The 23,680-nt window shown below is 37.4% G+C and overlaps 1 protein-coding gene across 22 annotated transcripts in view; it reads left to right on the forward strand.

Moving 5' to 3' along the window:
• LOC136885226 (leukocyte elastase inhibitor) overlaps positions 1 to 23,680 on the forward strand; it is a 263,118-nt gene that overhangs the window by 56,488 nt on the left and 182,950 nt on the right. For 17 of the 22 annotated variants that reach the window (XR_010861510.2, XR_010861511.2, XM_067157673.2 and 14 more), the window contains exons 1-3: positions 11,898 to 11,983; positions 17,201 to 17,307; positions 19,584 to 19,763. Coding sequence is in view for 20 of the 22 variants with exons in the window: in XM_067157673.2 (XP_067013774.1) it covers positions 11,899 to 11,983; positions 17,201 to 17,307; positions 19,584 to 19,763 (372 nt within the window). In the remaining 2 variants the exon portion in view is untranslated. Of the gene's footprint in view, positions 1 to 11,897; positions 11,984 to 17,200; positions 17,308 to 19,583; positions 19,764 to 23,680 lie in introns of those variants that run through there. The other 5 variants (XM_067157691.2, XM_067157690.2, XM_067157687.2 and 2 more) reach the window with 1 other exon arrangement.

Below are 23,680 nucleotides of genomic sequence, written 5' to 3' on the forward strand. Positions count from 1 at the left end.
AACCTTACATCAATCACCAGTACAAAATTATTTATTATGGCACCTTATACTTGACCCGATAGTAAAGAACAGTTGACTGGAGGAATGGTGGCATCGTTGAACTTACCTCGGAAAAATAAAATAAAAAAATAACCACAACCACCGGCAACATTGATGTTCAAAACAAATTGTTGTGTTGTAGGGATTGTGAACTACCATACAAGACGACACATCATACTTAACAAGTGCGATGTAAACAAGCGTGTCCTTGGTGAGTCAAAGGAGAGCAGATTCTCATTGTTTTGTCTGAACTAGATAAGATAGGTTCACTGTTTAGCTTTAGTAATTTGTCTTTCTGATAAAGAAAGGCACTTAAGAATCTTCATTACCCTTTACTACATAGCTGTATCAATACCTTACTAAACCATTTTGAACACCATTTGTGCTTTTTTGTTGTTCAATGCTTGTAATCACAGAGTCTAAATGCTTGAAAAAATAATTAAATAAATACAAACATAAGTTATGGAAGAAACAGACAGGAAAGTATAAAACTCCTTTGTGATGCTGAAATCCTAATAAAATTTGAATTACCGGGTGAGTTGGCCATGTGGTTAGGGGTGCGTAGCTGTGAGCTTGCATCCGGTAGATAGTGGGTTCGAACCTCACTCTAATTAAGCAGCCCTGAAAATGGTTTTCTGTGGTTCCCCATTTTCACACCAGGCAAATGCTGGGGCTGTACCTCAATTAAGGCCACTGCCCCAAATTGTAAATAAAAGTGTAAAAATAAAAATCTGAATTAACAGTTTAACTTGGTCGTCATCAATTCCCTTTTTCCAGCTGACATGAAGTGAGGGTAAATAAGGTTCCTCTCTCCTTTGTCCTGTTTCTCCACTATTCCTCACCCAGCACAGTGTTCCACTCCAGGTTCCATTGTCCTGTGCTGTTCTTCAGAGTCCATCATCGTAATCTTGGTCTCCCCCATCCTCTCTTACCTATCATGTTTTTCCAGAGCTTATCTTGGCAGTCTTCCTTTTTTCATCTGTTTCACATGTCCAAACCACCTCAGTCTGTTACGTTCCAGTTAGTCATTTAGTTTTTGCAGATTTATCTTTTTTGTATGTCTTCATTTCTCATTCTATCCCTCCTTTTCTTGTGTACCATACTCCTGCCTGTACTCTACTCTGATCTCTCTGACTCATTGTCCAGGTTTCTGCTGCATATGTCATTGTAGTTAAGTAATACCCCTTGTACATTACTTCTTTACCTTCATTGCTACATCTTTATTCCACATTAATTTCTGTAGCGTTTGGTAAAAGCCACTCCCCAGTTGTATCCTCCTGCTAATTTCCATATGCAGTCTTCCACTTTCTTTCTGTTCACTTCCCAAGTATTTGAAGTGTGTTACTATTTCCAGTTCCTTGTCTCCAATTTTGATAGCTCCTTTTCCTTCTTGACTTCTCCTACTCATCACCATGTCTTGCTCTTCTCCATGTTGATTTCCAATCCCCATTGTTCAGTCCTTCTATTCACTACATTCTGCTATTGTTGTACCTGCTCCTCATCTTCTTTCCAGTTCACAACATCTACAAACATCATTACATTTATCTTTCCCCTCTAATCTTCCCTTGCTGCCTTTATGATGTCACCCATCACCATTATGAACAGTAAAGGAGAAAACTACTCCTTTCTTTTAGTTCATTGTCAATTCCATACCATTCTGTTCTACCTACTGTTCAATCATTTACTACTGATCTGCATTTACAGCAGTTGCCCAGGTGGCAAATTCCGTATCTGCTTTTTACCTAGGCTTTTCTCAAATAATTGCAAATAATTTGGAAATTTATTGAACATCTCCCATGGTAAATTATTCCAATCCCTAACTCCTATTCCTAATTAATATTTGCCCCAGTTTGTCCTCTTGAATTCCAACTTTATCTTCATATTGTGATTTTTCCTACTTTTAAAAACATCTCAAATTTATTTGTCTACTAATGTAATTCCACGTCATCTCTCCACGGATATGCCACTTAGTTGTGCAGCTCATCTCCTTTCTGGCATGTCTTTGCAGCCCAAACTTTGCAACATTTTCATAATGATACTTTTTTGTCGGAAATCGCCCAGAACAAATCGGCTGCTTGTTAAATTTTTTTTTTTTTCAGTTCTCGAGTCAAATAATCCTGGTGAGGGTCTCATTCACTGGAACCATACTGTAGTTGGGGTCTTACCAGAGACTTGTATGCCCTCTCTTTTACATCCTTACTACAACCCTTAAATACCCTCATAACCATGTGAAGAGAACTGTAATTTTTATTTACAACCCCATTTATGGGATTACTCTAATGAAGATCTTTCCGTATATTAACACCCTCGGTAATTACAATGATCCCCATAGGGAACTTGGACCCCATCAACATAGTAATTAAACCTGAGAGGACGTTTCCTATTAGTGAAACTCACAACTGACTTTTAACCCCATTCGTCATACCATTGCCTACTGTCCATCTCACAACATTGTCAAGGTCTTTTTACAGTTGCTCACAATCTTGTAATTTATTTATCTTATAGATAAAATTCTAGGGGTCTGCTATCTGTAATGTTGTTTATTTCACCAAATTTTTATATATTTATCCGTTATAGGTCAACCCGAGATCAAAACAATAGTTATTAGCTTTCGTGTCTGTTTGTTCTATCATCACGGGTAAACGGCTGAATAGATCTCATCCAAACTCCATATTTAGTGTCTACTCATCCAGCATTAGGTTTCAACATGCATATCGTTTAAAAATCTCTGAATAGACTGGGGACGGGGCGAGTTGGCCGTGCGCGTAGAGGCGCGCGGCTGTGAGCTTGCATCCGGGAGATAGTAGGTTCAAATCCCACTATCGGCAGCCCTGAAAATGGTTTTCCGTGGTTTCCCATTTTCACACCAGGCAAATGCTGGGGCTGTACCTTAATTAAGGCCACGGCCGCTTCCTTCCAACTCCTAGGCCTTTCGTATCCCATCGTCGCCATAAGACCTATCTGTGTTGGTGCGACGTAAAGCCCATAGCAAAAAAAAAAAAAAAAAAAAAAATAGACTGGGGTTTTATAGGAAGACTAGAAGAGTTTTCTTCAGTTTTCTCTTACACTATTGATTATATGTCGACCAAACTTCATATTTAGTCTACTCATTCAGAATCGGGTTTTTATATGCATACCATTTAAAAATCACCGAACAGACTGGGGGCTTATAGGAAGACCAGAAGACTTTTTTTCAATTTCTTGTACATTATTGATTATATTTTGACCAAACTTCGTATTGTGTGTGTACTCATCCAGGAGCAGCTTTCGATATGCATATGATTTAAAAAACACTAAACAGTCTGGGGGTTTATAGGGAGACCAGTAGAGTTTTTTTTTCAATTTTCTCTTACACTACAGATTGTATCTCGATCAAACTTCATGTTAAGAGTATACTCGTCTAGGAGCAGGTTCCAATATGCATATTGTTAAAAAATTGCTCAACGTACTAAAGGTGTATAGGAAGACCAGAAGCCTTTTTTTTTTTTTTTTTTTTTTTTTTTAATTTTCTCTCATTACTGATTAATTTTTGACCAAACTTCATATTGAGAGTCTGCTTATCCACATAATTTTTGACCAAACTTCATATTGAGAGTCTGCTTATCCAGGAGCAGGCTTGAATATGCATATTGTTTAAACATAACTGAACAGACTGGGGGTTTATAGGCAGATTAGAGTTCTTTTCAATTTTCTCTTAAAGTATTGACCACCTGCTGATGTACCCGTGCTTTGCTACGGAATTCTACATTGTATACAGAATTGTAGGTTAGGTAGTGTACATGTTGTGAGCAAGACTGTATTATATTGCATAGCTCTTAACGTTACCCTAGAAACGCAATGGAGAAATCACCAAACGTCTTTTCTCATATGAAGACTGCTTTAGGGAATTTTATTGTATTGGTAGGCCCGTTTGCCTACTATCGGTCACAATCAGGTTGGGGAATTTCATTATAATGGCAGACACTCACTCTCCACCTGCGTTTTTACATCCTCAGAAAGACTGTCTTAGTGGTTTTCCTAACTGTTATGAACATAGGTCATTACAATGACGTCAGTAGGAATGGCGCGAGTAAAAGCAATGATTTCACATTAAATACTCAATCAAATGAAAAACCACACATTTTCTCACTTTCATCAAATAGTACTATGCTGCCGATCTAACAGTCCAAAGTTCCAGAGCTGGAATGACCAGGCCGCAGACAGCCATGATCCGTGAGCACTCTGTCTTTTTTCGGGGGGGGGGGGGGGGGATCAAATAGTGGAGAGTCCCAGGGCAAAAACGATGCCCTTTTACTAATGTTTCCTAAGAGTACCCGATGAGTCGGAAAATCTCAATTCTCTATACTGGCAGCAGAAAAATCTGACTTGGAGGCAAATTTTCCTTCCAAGCCAGAGGAGAAACCCCCTCTTCACTGCTAATTTTGAATAAAATTAATGTAGAACTTAATAAAAGTGAAGAGGAATAATCTCTTTTTAAGAAACGGCTCTTTTTAGGGTTGAATTTTGAGTTATTTAGTGAATTGTGGTGCTATAATTTGGAATATGCCTAAATTATAATTCTAGACCAGGTCATACTACTACTAAGCGAGCTTCTGTCTTAAGTGTGTATACTGCTCATTCAAAACAGCGTGTCAGAGTAGGGATCGAATAGCTGGAATACTATGATGAACCAGTGTGGGACGTACCAGCAGTATCAGAAAATGTATGGACCAGAGGAATGTCATGCTAAAGAAGAAAGTTTTCTAACTCCCCAGCTGTTTCCCACCAATATTCAGTCAGGCTGTTATACTTGGTACGCAGCAGTAATCCTATCTATCAGAGTTGAGCAGCAGCATAAGAGACAGAGAACATCACAACAAACAATGGTCAATGTAATGTAATTGTTGATCAATGTTATGGGCTTTCAATATTGTAGGCCTTCACATTTAGTTTTCTTCCGACTCTGAAATACCACTTATCATAGTCGGTACGGCAAAATTGAATAAAACATATAAATGGTCGGAAATTGTGTTCTCTATTACTTTTGTTATATAGTACTTTCCGATAGGACCAATAACATAGGTATTTAAAAATTAAATTTTAGGTGCCTTCCCCTAAACTACAATTTCAACCAGGGTGAATAAAATTGTTTATAATTTAGACTACCATTTCACTCAGCGTGAGTAAAATGATTTATAGCCTAGATTGTAGTGGCTGATCCCCCGACTTCACATACCAATTTTCATTAAATTCTCTTCAGCTGTTTTCTCGTGATGCGTGTACATACATACATACATACTTACATACATACATACATACATACATATTATCTGCGCACTTTTTAGTGATAGATTTTTGTACTCGTTGGAAAAGTAAGAAGGGTTCCGTTAATACTGCCAACTGAATGGAAATGAAATCAGAATTGAATCGATAATATGATCGATCGATATGAATTTTATAAACCTTTATTATTTTAAGCAAACAACTGTGTCACACACACACAATATATAATACTATATAACATTTCCCGTTGCGAAACGTGTTCCTAGCATGAATTCTATAGTTTGGCTTTGCTGTGTAAACAACAATAGTACGAGTACGTAAAGTGTACGCCAGATGGCGCACAGCGATGATAAGCGATTCTTAGTTTGTGTTTCAAAGGTTGCCAATGCGAATCTCGAAGATAACCGAAGTCGACCTCTTCAGCACTAGGGTGTAAATCTATCACTAAAAAGTGCGCAGATAATACATACATACATACATACATACATACATACATACAAAAATTATGGAAAAGTAAAAAGTGCATTTCTTTGTTACTGTTACCGCGTTTTGATGGTAGGTAGAGGTGTAAGAAGGTGCGGGCGTGAATGGGTCTCAAACTACGGAATTAAAGTTAACGTAAAATTTAACAAGGTTATATTTTCTTTTCAATATTAAGTAATAACAAAGAACAGGTACTTAGTAGCCGAAACACAATTTGAAATGTACAATTGCAGGGGTTACAGAGTTTGGGCTTCGAGCCCTGAGTTCACAATTTTTGAGCAACTAGCCCAACTTTCCGATATACAAAATTTAACAAAGGGGCAGAAGACCCCAATCAAACCCTGGAGCACTTGCTCCAAATTACACAGTAAAGCCTCCTCGAGGCACACAACACTCCGTTTCCAAAAGAGCCACTCGCTCTTTCATTTAAGCCTTTCCCAGGCCACACCAAACTCCACCTTCAAGTTGTCCGTCAACGGACATAAACACAGGGGTAAAATACCCAATCTACTGAGGTCTATTAAATGAAAAGCAGGTTAATTAAATGACCTCTAAAACAATTTGAGAGGAGGCGAACTTGCACTCCTAATACACTTTGATTTTAAGACCTACTTTGGCTCTTAGGCCACTGATGCAAGGGCTAATCCCATACTACAGAGGTGACTTAGAAAAGAACAATTTGTTTTACATTATCGAAGAATAGGTTGAGAAAAATAAGTTCACCTCAAAACAATATGAGTGGGAGCTCGAGAGGGTTAGCACTCTCTATCCCAGAATATAGCTTTACAAGAGAATCGAAGAAAAGAGTAGTTACATTTTAGGAAAAGGTTACATGGTAGAACGCTTCGCACCCGCCCCGAGAGTTAAACTGCTGAGCAAGAAAAGAAAGAATTTATTAATCGGCCATTACCTTATTGTTGACCGCTGCAGAAGAAAGAGGCGCTACCCGCCTCCTGCGATGTACTTAATACACTGAAAGATGGAACAGAAGTGGCACGGAGACCCAAAAATCAGCAGTTTATAACCTCTCGTGGAAGGTTCTAGGCGTTAGGGGGAATGAAAACACCCGCCCACAATTATTTTATTGGCTAGGACCCCGCAATCGATTCAAGTTGGGGGAAGATACATCTGATTGGATAGAAATTAATTTAAGAAATTCGGGATTGGCTACATGCAAAACAAGGGGAAAGAGAGGGGTATACAGCCAACTTAAACAATAACAGAAAGAAATTTAGCAAAGAACAAACATTTGAAATAAAAATTTCTTCAACAAAATAGTTCTTTGACTCCGCACTAGGTTGCACTATTGTTGATCTTCAGTAGTGTCCTCTAGAAGAGAAAGTTCACACTTCTTACTTCAAGCTAAACAAAAACACATCAACAGTGACACAGTTCAAAAACTCAAAATTTTCCACGTGGTGACATCTTCTGAGAAAGTAGAGAATTAATAGAGTAGATAAAGTTCAACCTTCCTCCAGAAGAGGAGTTTCAACTGGCGCAACTTTTAAATAAACGGTGTAGAGGTGTACCGCCCGGTACAGTTACCATGGACATGACCAATACAGAAATACCATTCTTTTCAAATTCTGAGCAATGTACAGACAAAACTCTTATTTTATATATATATACATATATAAAATAAATCTTTATTAAACTTCATATTTAGAATCTAATCATCCAGGAGCAGGTTTAGATACGCATATCATTAAAAAATCACATGGGGGTTTGCAAGAATAAGTTTCAATATTTTTGCACTATTATCTCGCCCAAACTTCATATGAGTCTAATCATCCAAGAGCACGTTTTGATAAGCATATCATTTAAAAATCACTGAATAGACTGGGGGTTTATCGGAAGACAAGAAGTTTTTTTTTTTCAATTTCCTCTTATGTTATTGATTATATGTAAAATTGTTAATTCAGTTTCCTCATACGCTATTGATTATAAAATTGTGAAACCCCCTTCATTTTTAGGTAATTTTTGTTCTGTACATAATTTTGCTTACTGTTTAAATGACAGAGGAAAATGCTATTTTCTATGGGCTTAATGCTCTGCAGCTAGTGATGGACACCCTCACACACCTACAGTTATTTGAAGGATCGAAAGCAGGTGGAAATGAGTGGATGCATGATATTTTTCTTGGCTTGAAAATTAACTCCACCTAATATATTTCAACACTGAGGAAACATGAGGTAGGACATTTCCTTTGGTGTCTGTCTGTATATTCCTAAAGCTGGAAAACTGGTGGACTTATTTCAGCCAAACTATTTATTTGGAATCTATGCACTCAGGATTGTGTTATCAGGTGCATATATGCTGATCTAGTAATCACATGGAGTTGGTATTTATAGGAAGATTATTCTCAAATATTTTTGTTGACATTAGGTCTATCAAAAGACTGTATATAACGAACGTTTTAGAATGTTATTTCCGTTCCTTTTTACCATATGTGTTTATTGTACAATGGATAATAATACAGATGGTTACGAAAAATTGGGTTTTTAGTCCAAGGCCCGTGGGACAGGTCTTGCATGTCACTTCAGGGTGGGTAACGGGGGAAAAAAACTAAAGAGCCATTTTACTCTTTTTGGTAGGGCAGATGTTAAGAGAGCCATCATTGCCAGAGCGCCACGCAAGTTGTCAGAGGTACAATATGCAACCTGAGAATTTCGCACAACTTCGGACCAGGAACTGTACCATACAATAAATTCGGAAATCGTCCTCATTCTCTCTGGAATTTGTTCAGCTTAATCATATTTTCATTACTGCCCCTGGCTGTCGTAGGAAAATATCATTTTAACATGTCTCATTAAACATGTGAATAGAGCCATGTTACTTTGCATAAATTCCTGAAGGAAATGTGTAATCCTCTGCAAATTCCCATGCAAAAAACTGGTACAAATGCTAGTTGCTCTATACATTATAATATTATCTGCAAAAAGCCTTACCTCTGATTCCTCTATTTTCTTCACACAACTGTAACAGTTATCGTATATTGCTTTTATAATTTTTATTACTTATTAGTAAGGAACTAGTAAGAAACAAGATCTGTTTAAATAACGTTTTGGAAAGAGTAAATGATTTTAAATACCTCGGCTCAAACTGTCTTCTTTGAAGAATTGGACATACCTGAGAAAATCTCCGAATTCAACATGTTTGGGAATCTTCAATAAAATTTTCAGACCATCATTAGTTCAAAAATACACCCGTGCAAGAATCTACAAAACCTTGGCAAGACCTGTACTTTGCTATGGAAGTGAAGTGTGGACCCTGAGGAAATGCGATGAGAGAAGAATAACTACAGCGAAATGAAATACATGCGGCGAACAGGAATCACTAAGTGGGAACACAAAAGAAATACAGAAGTGCTGAATGACCGTAAAAAGCAGACCTGTATTGGAATACATCTGTGAATACCAGAGAAATTGGCTAGAACATCTAAACAGGATGGACAGAAGCAGGATCCCCAAAGCAGTCATAAACTACTGCCGTGGTGGAAAGAGATCTCTGGTACGCCCCAGGAAGAGATGGCGTGAAAATGCAGATCTTATGTATAGACCATAACAGTTCTTCTATAGGACTAATACATGAAAGGATGATTAGTTCTTGCCAGTGCTCCTGAGCATCAGGTTTTCCCAATCTTTTGATGTGGGGATGCTGTCATATGCCTTTTCTAAGTCTATAAATTCATTACTATATATCCTTCTCATATTTCCAGCTCTTTCGATGATTTGTCTCAGAAAACTGGATTCCACTGCTGCAAACTCCAGTTATGAGTCCGCAGTCCATTGCAATCTCGGTGCCTAACCCTGCATGTCTCGTCTCGTGCCACAGGATATGGCTTCGAGACCATAGTGAGAGGGTCACTTCCGGGTAAGTCGGGATCCTCCCCAAGTGTGCTCCCTTCAGTGTTTTGTGTTTTCCATTCCTTCCACATTTTCTTCTTTTACTTTCCTTCACTCTGTCATTCCATCCTCTCGTCTCTATCTCTTACCTTTCCTGATGCTCTGACCCCTTCGGTGGGGGACGCAGACGAGAATACACCCCCAGTATCCCCTGCCTGTCGTAAGAGGCGACTAAAAGGGGCGACCAAGGGATGATTGATTTAGAACCATGAAACTACTTGTGATTAGTTCCATCACATGGGGAAAGCCATGGGTCGCCTTTACTTACAGGTAGTACCACTATGTAAGGTACACAATAGGTTTGTGATTAGTAGCAGCAGAGAGCTGTTCACTATGGGTTTCCAGTTCGCAGAACATCACAGGCTTATGTTGCCCGTGATTTGTACCATTATGTGAGAAACACCACGGGTGTGGGTGTTCCCTGCGAGTTGTACCCACTATGTGAGGAACACCATGGAATAGTATGAGTCGCTGTGATTAGTATATGTGAGGTGCACCATGAATTTGCATTGCCTACGAGTGGGGCCCTTATGTGAGAAACACCATTGGTCTGCGTTACCTGTACGACGTACAATACGTGTGAGTAGCACCATAATGTTTGGAACACCGTGAGTTTACGCTACCTTTGATTAGTACTGCAACTTGAGAAATACCATCGTTCTACTTTACTAGTGATTAGTGCTATTATGAGGGACCGTTCACCTGGATATTTAACCCCTTTTGACAAAAAAGCGTCATCGATTCAGGATTGTGTTTTGGAAGCAGTCCCTTGGTCAGTAATAGAGTTTCTGGGAAGGTGGTACTTCAAGTAGTGAACTGTGCTTGTGCTCAATTTGTTATGAATTGATTGGGGATTCTTTTAAAAACTAACTCACCACTGGTAAGTGGGTAAGTGCAGTTTTTGAAGGCTGCTTAAAGGAAGTAAAGGGGAAAAAAAAGAGAACTTTTGGAAGAAATGTGAAAGAGAAATATTAAGATCGTAGGTCACATACTGAGATAGTCAATTTTTGCTTTATGTCACACTGACACAGATAGGTCTTGTGGTGACGATGGGATAGGAAAGGGCTAGGTTTGGGAAGGAAACAACTGTGGCCTTAAGGTACAACCCTAGCCGGGTGTGAAAATGGGAAACCACAGAAAACTGTCTTCATTGCTGCCGACAGTGGGGTTCGGACCCATTATCTCCCGAATGCATCCCCGTGGGTGGGGGGCAGTAGAATAACACCCATGGTATGCCCTGCGTGTCGTAAGAGGCGACTGAAAGAGCCCCAGGGGCTCCTAACTTTGGAGCTTGGGTTGGCGACCACAGGGACCTCAGCTGAGTCCTGGCATTGCTTCCACTTGTGTCAGGCTCTTCTCATCTATCGTATCTGACCTCCCTTGGTCAACCCTTGTTCTTTTCCGACCCCGACGGTATAACGCATGGAGGCCTAGAGAGTCTTTCATTTTTACGCTCTTCGAGGCTCTTGTCTTCCTTTGGCCGATACCTTCATTTTTCGAAGTGTCTAATCCTTTGGATCCCTTCCATTTTTCATTTTTTTTTTTTTCTCCGATTAGTGTTGTATAGAGGATGGTTGCCCAGTTGTACTTCCTCTTAAAACAATAACCATCACCTCTCCCAAACGCAAGCTGATAGCTACGGATCTAAACTGCACAGGTACTTGCTCGGTAGCCAGTTTTTGGAAGAGAGAATTAAATGAAAATTCCAGAGGAGAAATGGAACAAGAAGACCAAGAAAGATGTACATGGATGACACAAAGAGCAGGATGGCTTTCAATAATTATGAAGGGAGTGGCCAGGAATAGAAAAAAATGGTTGTAATTGCAGGGCCTATAGTTCATAATGATGATGATTCATCCAGCAGTGAAGAGGATAAGAATATGTTCTTCTTGGACCCAAAAATATTGTCATACAGAGCTTCAGCTTTATTTGTTAAAAGAAAAAGTGGGCTGTGTACGTGTGAATCTTATTACTGTGTTACCTATTGATGGTTTGTGAGAACCAGGGGATATCAGCTACTTGATTTATGTTGTTTGGCTGATTATTGGCTGTCGAGGATTAGTAGAAGTTGATTGGTTGTGGTACCAAATGGCTGTAAACACTTCTCTGTATTTAGAACTGTGTCAGTAATGGTCATGTGTTCAGGTAAGCATGCCAGGATATTAATGGACCAATTTTATTGCTTCATAAAGTGGAGTCACACAGTTTCATGCTCGGCAGTATGTGTTCAGCCGGATCAGCAGTACACATCATGAGGACCTTCTTATCTACTGCAGAGAACTGCTCAAGGACAGGTTTGAACAATTTTAAAACCTATCGTTTCTTAAGCCATAAAACTGAAGAATTAGTAATTTAATTGTTTGGGTTGTAAATGTATTAAAATATACCACCATATTTTTTTAAATATCTCTGTATGATAGTGTGCTGATGGCAGTAGTGATATATTCAATCCGGTGTGAATCAAGGGTCTATGCATAGAAAATTTCAGGTTTTCCTGAACAGCTTTAGAATACTCAAGATTAAACAAGATAAAGAAGTATAAATCAGAGCATTGACAATTATTATATTACTCAGATTTGATTTTTAAGTTTAACTGAAGACAGTTTTATTATATTTAATGGCGGTGATTCTTCCGATTCAGTGACTTTGTTGAAAAGATGCCACATAGGCTGAAGCATCTGATAGAAACCTCCAACACAAAAACCTGTCGTATGTGTTCGAGCATGATTTTCTTGGTTACAAATATTTTGAAGTAGGATTGTGGGGAATGTAATGGTTATATAAAGGGAAATTTGAATCTTTATGTATAATTCCATAAGGAATGCAGATTTGCAGGACTCGGTTTGTCAAATGACTTTAAGAGACAGCTCATTCTTCAGATCATGGTGTAACTATAATGGTGAGGCTGTGTGCAGGTACCATTCCCCCTCTCTATTACAGATGATGACATGCTGTGTACAATATTATAATAATTACATTTAAATTTGTGATTAGAAATGCAGTATACGTCAAAATAATATTAAGTCAGTTTTCAAGATACATAATTTTCTTACATTGGTGAATTTAAACATTTTACAATTCAATTCTCTCTGAATTGCTCAAGCTTATTTTTCTGTTAAAGTGGTGCAGCCTTATATATGTTCGTGTTTGAGAAAAACGTGAATAACCTCGTGCAAGATTAATATGAGACAATTTTTCCTGTTATCTCTCTGTTTAATTGATTGTTTATAAACTCATTATCTGATAGCAAATTGCCATAAAATTCATGAAATCCAGCGTCCATTGTTCTTAAAACTTCCATAAGTTCATTACTTGTATACAAAAGTTTTCTTCTTGAAATAAACTGAAGCCAGTTTGGGCCGTCAGTAGGTTCAAGGTCTTGAGATAATGTTTCTCAAGCTTTGTACATGTCTGCTACATATCCTATAATGTATTTTAAACTTTTTTGGTTCTCTATCTTTAAAGTCTGAGAGATCAAATTCATCTAATTAATCATTGTGTCATAGTCATTTCAAAACAGTTTGTGTCCACCTCCTCAGTTTCATAATTTGCTTTAGCAAATAAAACTAGAAACTAGGTTTTCTTTGTCAGGAGCATCAATATCAGGCATGTTTGGCAACGAACTAACCCAGTCTGCAAAAGGCATGAGTCTGTTTCTGTTTGCACTGGTTTAATCAATAGAGCTTGTAAGATTTTCAGTCTGTCAAAACATTAAATTGACAGCTCCAAGTATTATCATCTTAACTTTTCCTCTGTATAAACATCATAACTACAGTTACAATTTTAATTGTGCTATCATTCTCCCAGGTGACAACATTTAGATAGATATATAGATTTATCATCAACAGGTTATTTGCCCAGTTATAGATGATTCAATATAATATACAACTAATACACCTTAAATAAATAACACTAATTTCCTAAAATAACAAAGTTTAAACTAATCCTAGACACATTTATATACAGTATACATATTCACAACACCTTAATTAATTAGTTAATTAAATAAATAAATAAATAAATAAATAAATGAATGAATCTCCTTAAATAATTGTCATGGTTAAACTACATCTAGTATGGGGTGCAGGAGATAAAATTTTTATACAGAGGGGAAACATATTGAAGTAACTGCTTTAATGGTAATCATAACTCATTTTGGTTATTCTTGGGCTTACGATTTAATACTTGCAGCCGTCAAAATGTAGCACTACCTGCAAAAGGTGGATAGTTATAAGTGGAATGATATGCTCATTCTACAATAACATCCTCAGATTCTTCCACATCACCCTTAGCCATTCATGTATATAGAGTTGTTTATGTTGCGTGAATGATTGTGAAATGGTGGTATTATAAAAAAGTGAGATAAATTGTGAATAGAAGTCTGTTTGTAGCACTTCAGTACCTTTAAGTTTTCTGTACTTAATCTGACCAGCCTCTGTGGTGCTAAGTTGGACTGGGTCTAGTTTAGCTGCTTCTGTTTGTGGCTTAGCATACTTGACTCTGCAGGGGAAGGATACCTTCTTTGTTCTGTGGGGACATGGAACCACTCTCCACTGACAGGTTGGAACATACCACATTCAAAAAGTGAATTTTATTTGATGTTCCGTATTAACTTGCAATTTTAAGACAAAAAGTTTACGAAAGAGACTTTCTTATAACATGACCACGTATTCGACAACTCGTCAGCTATTCATTTACACTAAATAGTTTATTTGAAATTAGTGCATAATTTTTTTTTTTTCTTCATGGGATCATCCTCAGCTAACATTAAAAATCATAAAGAAGGGGGAGAGAAAATCTGCAAGGGATAGCTACCCGAGAACAAGAGTACCATACAGTAACAGCAGCAAATTTGTAGTAATTTTCATAATTTTCACACTATTTTTTCTTAAGTTAAAATGAGCTTACATACGTTTTAATTTTGAAATTACCGGGCGAGTTGGCCGTGCGGTTAGGAGCGCGCGGCTGTGAGCTCGCATCCAGGAGATAATGGGTTCAAATCCCACTGTCGGCAGCCCTGAAGATGGTTTTCCGTGGTTTCCCATTTTCACACCAGGCAAATGCTGGGGCTATACCTTAATTAAGGTCACGGCCGCTTCCTTCCCATTCCTAGCCCTCTCCTGTCCCATCGTCACCATAAGACCTATCTGTGTCGGTGTGACGTGAAGCAAATAGCAAAAATTTTGAAATTCCTCTGTTGTACAGCTATCCCAGTTCAAAAAACTTTATTTTTCTTTACATATACCATATAAGTGGTGATTACTATTGACAATGAATTATGTAAAACATCTAAACAACAATCTTTTAAAAACGAAGGAAGAAATTAACTAAAAATTTTGTGACAGGTCCTCGCGCAGTGAAGAGCAACCAATCCTCTCCCAGCAGCTAGCGGGTATGTGGTACTTTTTTTCAAAGTACTTAGAACAGGGTTTGTAGTGTCTCTTCTTTTCAGAATCAGTTTCTTTGCCGATGTTTCTCTTCACGTCAATTGCGACAATGTCTGCTTGTTTACTGGATCCATCGCTAGAGTTGAAATAAAATAAATAAGATAGCACTCTCATGAATCAGAACTGTATGATAAATTTTTTAAATGCAAAAGCAGGAAGATATTTTACAAGATTGTTTCAGTGTGTTTTAAAATGGCCAGGCTGAGTGGCTCAGACGGTTGAGGCATTGGCCTTCTGATCCCAACATGGCAGGTTCGATCCTGGTGCAGTCCAGTGGTATTTGAGGGTGCTCAAATACATCAGCCTCGTGTCGGCATATTTACTGGCACGTAAAAGAACTTCTGTGGGGAAAATTCTGGCACCTCAGCGTCTCCAAAAACCAAAAAAGTAGTTAGTGGGACGTAAAGCCAATAATGTTATTATTGTTGTTGTTTTCAAATGTCTTTGTATTTTGTTTATTTTAATTTGTATTCTTTATGATCTATAATGTTAGCTGAAGATCATCCTATAAGGATCGAAACATGAACTAACTTCAAGTAAACTATTTACTGTAGTGTAACTGAATAGTTGGCAAGTGTATTAAATAGGTGAATGTGTTTTAAGAAAGTTTCACTTGTAAAGTTTGTGTCTTAAAACATATGTTACCAAATAGTCGAGCAGCTAGTCTCGTTACTCCCAAATTTTCCCGGCCCAAAGATTGCAATAGTTTTATAACACTACTCATTCATTGGAAATTGTGCATAAAAAATCCTCCTTAGATCTCCTTACTACAACTGCTAAATATCCCCATAACCATGTGAAGAGATCTTTAACCTTCATTTACAACCTCATTAATGTGATTATACTCCAGTGAAGATCTTTCCTGATATTAACATCTAACTGCAGTGATCACTGTGAGATACTTTCACCCTATCAACACAGTCATTAAAACTGAGAAGAGTTCTCCTCTTGGTGAACCTTACAACCTGACTTTTCATCCCGTTTACCATCGTACCAATGTCTGCTGTCCATTTCACAACATTGTTAAGGTCTTTTTGCAGTCTCTCACAATCCTGTAATTTAATTATTACTTCAAACAAACGTCACCTGGAAAAAGCCATATCTGTGAATCCAGTTCTGTACTCATATCTCTTACGTTCATAAGAAAACATAAAGGTCCAATAATTCTTCCCTGTGGGATGCCTCCCTCTTAACTGTTTCCGGATCAGATAATGCTTCAACTGTAATTCTTTCAGTTCTGTTTACTTGAAATTTAGCCATCCATTCAACCGCTCTGTCTAGTCCAGTAGCTCTCATTTTCGTCAGTCTCCCATGAGCTACCCCATCAAAAGCTTGGAATACAGTCCATTTGACCTTCTGAATCTAAAATATCTCCCCCTACCCCACTCCGTGGATGGGGGCGCTAGAATAACACCCACGAAATCTCCTGCCTGTCATAAGGTGACTAAAAGGGGCCCCGGAGGCTCTTAATTGGGAGCTTGGGTTGGCAACCATGGGGCCCTTAGCTGAATCCTGGCATTGCTTCCATTTACTTGTGCCTGGTTCCTCACTTTCATCCATCCTGTTTGTCCTCCCTTGGTCAACTCTTGTTCTTTTCTGACCCCGACGGTATTAGGTTCCCGAGGCCTAGGGAGTGTTTCATTTTCATGCCCTTCGTGGCCCTTGTCTTTCTTTGGTCGACGCCTTCATTTTTTGAAGTGTCGGATCCCTTCCATTATTTCTCTCCGATTAGTGTTATATAGAGGATGATTGCCTAGTTGTACTTCCTCTTAAAACAATCTCCAACCAATGAACCTCTAATATATCTGCTATATTTTGCTGTAATACTGTAATTTAAGAGCTTAATATTGTTTACTAACTTTTAAATTTTTACAAATGAAGAATGATGGTTCAGTTGAGACACATTCAGTATTCCTAGGTTTCTTTTCAACTGGTATCACTTTAAAACATTTAAAACCTTGTTTTTAATTTTTCTCCAAATTTGGACTAAATATTTGCTTAAGCTTATTTTTTGTCGTGCTAAATGCTGCTTAACTATAAAATGTTTTGTTTTCTCTGTTACAGTATTTTTGCTATTGGTGCTGAGCATTACAATGGCTACTGAATCGGATCGTAAAGCCCTAGAGGCTGTTGCCAAGGGTAACATGGCCTTTACTGCTAATCTGTACAAGGTAAGTGAAAAAGAATCTAATGTCCAATGTACTTCCTGACAATATTCAGGCAGGCTGGTATACTCAGTACGCAGCAGTAATCCCATCTATCAGAGATGAGTGGCAACAGAAGACACAAAGCACATTACAACAACCAATGGTCAATGTAATGTTATTTGTTACCGTATTTTGGTGGATTAGCAGAGGTGAAAGAAGGTGCGGGCTGGAATGGGTCCAACTACAAGTCCGAAAGATGAATTTAAAATTTAAATAAAGGTTATATTTTCAATAGACAACAAGGTTTAACAATTTTCACTAGGTGAAATAACAAAGAAAAATCAGGTACAATGTAACTTTACAAACGAAAGCACAAGTAAGGGGTCTTCACAAATTCTGGGCTACGAGCCCCAAAGTTTAACAATCCTTGAGCTCTCGGCTCACAACCACAAATTACCAAAGGGCAGAAAACCCCTAATTACATGGAGCACTTGCTCCCTCCTCGTAATGTCAAGCCTCCTAGAGGGACCTTTCAAAATACCAGAAAGAGCTGACCCGCTCTCAATCGTCCAAGCCCATTAAAGGCAATAACAGATTATTACACTTAACTGCCATCAAGGCACAACTTATAATGGAACAGGGGTACCTCGTACCCAATCTACTGGGCCTTCGCAGGAAGGAAAACAAAAACGGGTTAAGTTAATGGCCCAAAATACAAAACTGAATGGAGGCGAGTACTTGCACTCCTACATGAAAGCTTGTTAAAACCTAAGTGGCGCTAGACCTATTACACAGGGGCTATTCCCACACTAGGGAGGTGACTCGTATAAGAAAAATAATTTAACACATTAATGAAGAGAAGAAAATCGGTTATGAAAACTAAGTCACCTCAAATCCAAATTGAAGGGGAGCTCGAGAGGGTAAAGCACCCTCTATCCCCGATTTACAGTTAAAGTAATAAGAAAATGTTACATAAGCCGGCAGTAAATTACATTTTTAAACAGGTAGGATACTTTGAAAAGGTTTCGAACTTTCCCCGGGGGTTACACTGCTGAGCAAGAAAGAAATAAAGATGTTAAAAGGCCATTACCTTTGCTGAAGAGCTGCTGCTCGAAGGAAGAGGCACAACCCGCCCCCTGCTATACTTCCATACATTAAGCTAGATGTTGTTGAAGTGGCGACGAGCCATGAAAATCAGCAGTTTTTAAACCCTCATGGAAGATTCAAGACCTTTCATGAATAATTAAGACACACGCACAGGCGTGTATTGGTTGCCCAAAATTTACATACTAAAATTGGAGAAGGACACTATTGGTCCAAAATTAATTAAAGAAATTCGGGATTGGCTAAGTTCAAAACTGGCGGAAAGAAAAATTAATATTGCTAACCCATAGATGAAAGAACAAAATTTAGTAAAGACCAAAACTTATGAATACAAAATATCTTCAAGAAAAGTTCCTTCACTTCGCACCAGGGTGCATGATCATAGTTTGTGGTAGAGACATCTGTGAGAGAATGTCCAGAATTCTTGATCAGTGAAAGACAAAACAAATCGAAATACACAGTGACATCTTCTGAGAAACAGTTGAATTGATTCGGTTTTTAAAGTTCAGAGTTTCTCCAGTAGAGGAGTACTTTAAGGCAGAACATTCAAGTGTGTGGCGTATAGGTGTACCAACCGGTACATTATTGTTGATCAATTTTATGAGCTTTCTAAATTGTAGGCCTTCACATTTAGTTTTCTTCAGACTCTGTGATAGTTGTACTTCCTCTTAAAACAATAATCACCATCGCCACCAATCTTATCATAGTTGGTACGGTAAAACTGAATAAGACATAAATGATCGTAAATTATATTCTCTATTTTTTGTTATGTAGTACTTTTTGATAGGACAAAAAACACGGATATGGTAATATTAATTAAATTTTAGGCACCTTCCCCTAAACTACCATTTTAACCAAGTTGAATATATTTATAGTACAGAGTGTAGTTAGTTATTCCCCGAAGTTTGAGTGCCCCCTTTGTTTTACACTGTTGTACAATCCTCGATAATGAAAAATTAGCATCGGAAAGGCTAACAGTGTAGCCTTGCCATATATTTGCAATTTGACAGGCCATGAGGCAACAGTGGTATATGACTGTATGCGCACTTCTCTAAATCTTACTGACCAGACAGAACAAAAAAGACATGCAGCTGCTTTGTGTTGTTCGATTTCTTGTTTGTTATTATAATAATAATAATAATAATAATAATACGAGGACTGCTTCTACTGACAATATACTTTTTTAATTTTTCCAGCTGCTTCGTGAGACCGAAGGGAATGTATTTTTCTCTCCTATTAGTATTGAGGTAATCCTCGCCCTGGCCTACACCGGTGCTAGAGGAGACACAGCCGAACAGATGGCAGCAGCTCTACAGCTACCTAAAGACCGGTCCACCTTACAGGCTGGCTTTCATTCTCTCATGCTGTCTCTCAAGGTAAGAAAGTGTATTCACAGCTGTTAAAGAAATCTTTTGAGTAGGCATAAATAGTCCTGCTTTCAGGAATTATCTCCTAGATATCACATTTGTCTTGAGTTTTTAAAATGCTAAATATCTGTATGTAAGTTGAGTTGCTGTACAAATTATCATGAATTATCATTATGCTGAAGAGTTGTGTATGTGATCTCATTGTTAACATGGCAACGGTCGTGCCTCAGGTGAATCTTACTGTGTTCATTATGGGTTATGATGACCCACAAATTAATATTTGATTTGATTTGCTTTGTATTAACATCTTCTGTTTTCAACCCCGGACATTTTCCGACTAACGAATATTTTTAAAAAAAGAAACATCAATATTTCCTTTAGGACTAACAACAGAAACCTTGATATTTTTCGTAATTCTAAATTGGTTAATGTATCCAATCCGTTTGATAGACCAGGCGTTTATAGGTTTCATTGCAATGACTGCTCCAGTGTTTATATCGGACAAACTGGGAGATCATTTAATATTAGAGGGCCGATGACCTTCGATGTTAGGCCCCTTTAAACAACAAGCAGCATCATTTAATATTAGATACAACAAACATATTAATGCCATTAGGTACAGGAAATTTTCAGTAATAGGCCAGCATATACAAGAATACAAACATAATTTTCACGGTATTAGCAATGATTTGGACATCTTTGAAACAATGACCAAAGGCCTACTATTAGACCTGACGGAGCAATGTTTCATTACATTAGATCAGTATTGCATCCTAATTACAATCTCAATGATCTTTCGGAGAAACCTACAATTTTATTTGACATGCTTATTTCAGTGATAAATAACTTAAAAACACTTAAAAATCAATTAGTACACAAAACATTATGTAGCATGCTGGCTTATTATCCCCAGCAAAGCCCACGCCCCCCTGACATACAGTCTCATGCTACCGCAACTTCCCCTTCCCCTACCTAACACGCCCCGCCTAACAGCTGACGCTTGCTGGCAGTTGCTTGACACTTCACAATCCAGTTCCTTACAAACACCACACGCAGTTACATCGAGCTAGAGGTGAGTTTCATACCTTATTGTTACCTTCTTTTCTAAAGCGCCGCTTCTGATTTTCGGAATTCCAACACCAAATTCACAATTCGTTTTCTATTTTTAGGTCCGTCCTGGTTCGAGATCAGTATTGACCTGTCCAATTCCACCTGACATTGAAACAATTTTTCAAGATCTCGGCCATAAACATACGACCTCAGCCATACACCATTATATTTTTTGAACAATATTATGAATGCAGAGTACAAGCTTAAATTATATCAACAACTAGAAGTTTTTACAATAGTCACACAAAGACTGTGATATTTTAAAAAAAGGAAGAAAACCATGTAGACGATGTTAATCTTACAATTAAGTTATATATTGTGAGGGACTGTTTTACATAAATACGTATAACTCATACTTAACCAAAGAACAATGTTCTAGAAATTATGTATTCAACACGTCAGATGTCATTGAAGGACTGATGATAAATTTTATAAGGAAATCCGTGTACTTTTCTACGCCAATTACAGACATTTTTAACTATTAACCGAATTTTTGACATACAAGATAATTTTGTTTTAAAACGCATTTCACTTTCTAAGATTAATTGGTCTTTGCTACTTAGTCACATATGTTTTAATATATATATTAAAGACGTAAGACTCGCTAATCAGAATAGTATGCTCTGTACATATTTTATATTGTACTAATAGTTTATTATTTTTTATATATTCATCCAACATACCTTGCAATAATTTTCTCAATGGGTGATGATGGCACGCAAAATGCCAAAACAGGTACCATAATGTACACCATAATGTTTATAATAAATGTGATGTCTTAATTGAATCACTATGTCAGTGTATTGAATAGGTGGAAACCTTTTATCTTCAATAACCACTTTTTAATGGCCAGTGTCTGAAGAAACATTAATCGGCAGACTTGAATTTTTTACCTTCAGCTATGAAATGATATTTAAATGTATCTTCTAGTCTTGAATTTTCTGCTCCGACTCTTCTTCGACTCGCTGGTATTTTCAACAAATTAATCTAAAAAGCCACCTAATCGATACTTTATTTCTTTTGCCTTTGGCAAACTTAAAAATACATTAAACAGAGTACATGTTTCGACCACTTAGTGGTCATCTTCAGCTGTATATAAAAAATCTTAGATGATAACATTTAAAAGCAAGCACATTGGATCTTAAAACTATATCCCATGGGAATCCAAAAACTATTGTTCTAGATGCTTTAAATGAAATTGGAAGATGGGGGGGGGGGGGCGGTAAGGAGATTTATGTGAATGATACTTAAATTACAGTATCGTTTACAATTGTGTTTAAAAACTTAAATGATGAAAAACATATTTAAAATATTTAAAAGCGTCTATGGTAAAATTCTTTTTGATAACATTAGGTGGCGTGAATAAAAAGTTTGTGTTTGTAATAATCTTCAGGCATTTGTGAGAAAATAACTTAATTAAAATTCGCGTCTGTGGTGCTGTTAAACACTTTGTTTTTAATAAACATACTTTAAAATATTCTAAAGTGTCTATGGTAAGGCACTTATTCAAAAACACTTGTGCTTGAATGAAAGTTTATGTCAGATACACCAGTCTGCAAGTATTTATTGTTTATATTTAATAACTTCCTTGAGTGATATTCTTGTGGTTAAAAGGCCGTGTTGACTGTTTAACTTCCGAGAATTGCTCTTCGGAATGTGATAAAAGAAATTGTGTTAGTCGTTTAACTTGTTAAAACCCTGTGGTGGCTTCTGTTATACAAAATGGCGATCTGATTCGGGCAGCTTGCCTCGCGATCTTATCTGGCAAATGTTTAATCCGCGTTGCCTTGGAGAACTGCCTTCGTGCACGACCTAGTGTGATAGTTCACATGCCCAAACTGGAAATAGTGTTATCTGAAGAACTGAGCTTATTACTGCTTGAGTTACAGCAATCAGGAGATGCTGCTTCATCTTGTAACAGTTTACATTTCACAACCCCTTCATTGGAGTTTGCAGATATTTTCTCAAGATACTTCTCAAAAACTTCGGGCAGTGAGATGTAGTCCCAGTAATTTTTCAGTTTGTCTCATGATCTGTAAAAAAAAATACGAATTTTTATTTTATATTTCATCATAAGAAGGAGGCCATAAATTAAAGTAAAAGCATAATTATAAAGTTTAAATATCTTACTTGCAATTATAAATATCTTATATACATATCAAAGGGTAGAGAAGTGTCCACCTATTCAATACCATAACCTTATATATTGTCTTACCTTTTGATAGTTATCAGTTGTCAGTACGGGCCATAATTAAATTCATAACTTACGAAATATCTTAGAAACTGTATTTACACCTCACCAGTGTAATATTAATGTGGTGGTAATAGGAAAATGCTTTCTCACCTTTGACATCCTCCATTTTTTGTGTATCCTCATAAACATTTCCAGAGATTTTAGGCTGGTTTCCCGATTGTTTTCTTTTCATACCTTGTCATGCTTGATTGATTCAAACCCAGACTTATTAAAATCTCTTCTTCTGTAAAGACCCCATAATCAGATGCTTCTGAGGTGTTACTTTCCTCCCAGTCTGAATCCATAATTAAACCTGGAAATTTTAAATTTATTCGGTGGTGTTACATAATTCATGAATTTATGGCATTAAGAATGTTATAATTGCCTTAAACATACGGTAGGTACAACAAAATTATGTGAAATACCACCTATATCCATAATAAGTTTTGAGAGTGGAACACTCCTATCTCCAAAATATATGTGAAATATATTGTTTAGATGCACTAGATATATGTGAAGATTGGTTCCAATAATTCATTAGTTACTAATATTTGTCCCAGTAATTAAAATGGCATTACCATTT

This window comes from Anabrus simplex, chromosome 14 (assembly GCF_040414725.1).
Source record: "Anabrus simplex isolate iqAnaSimp1 chromosome 14, ASM4041472v1, whole genome shotgun sequence".
NCBI lineage: Eukaryota > Metazoa > Arthropoda > Insecta > Orthoptera > Tettigoniidae > Anabrus > Anabrus simplex.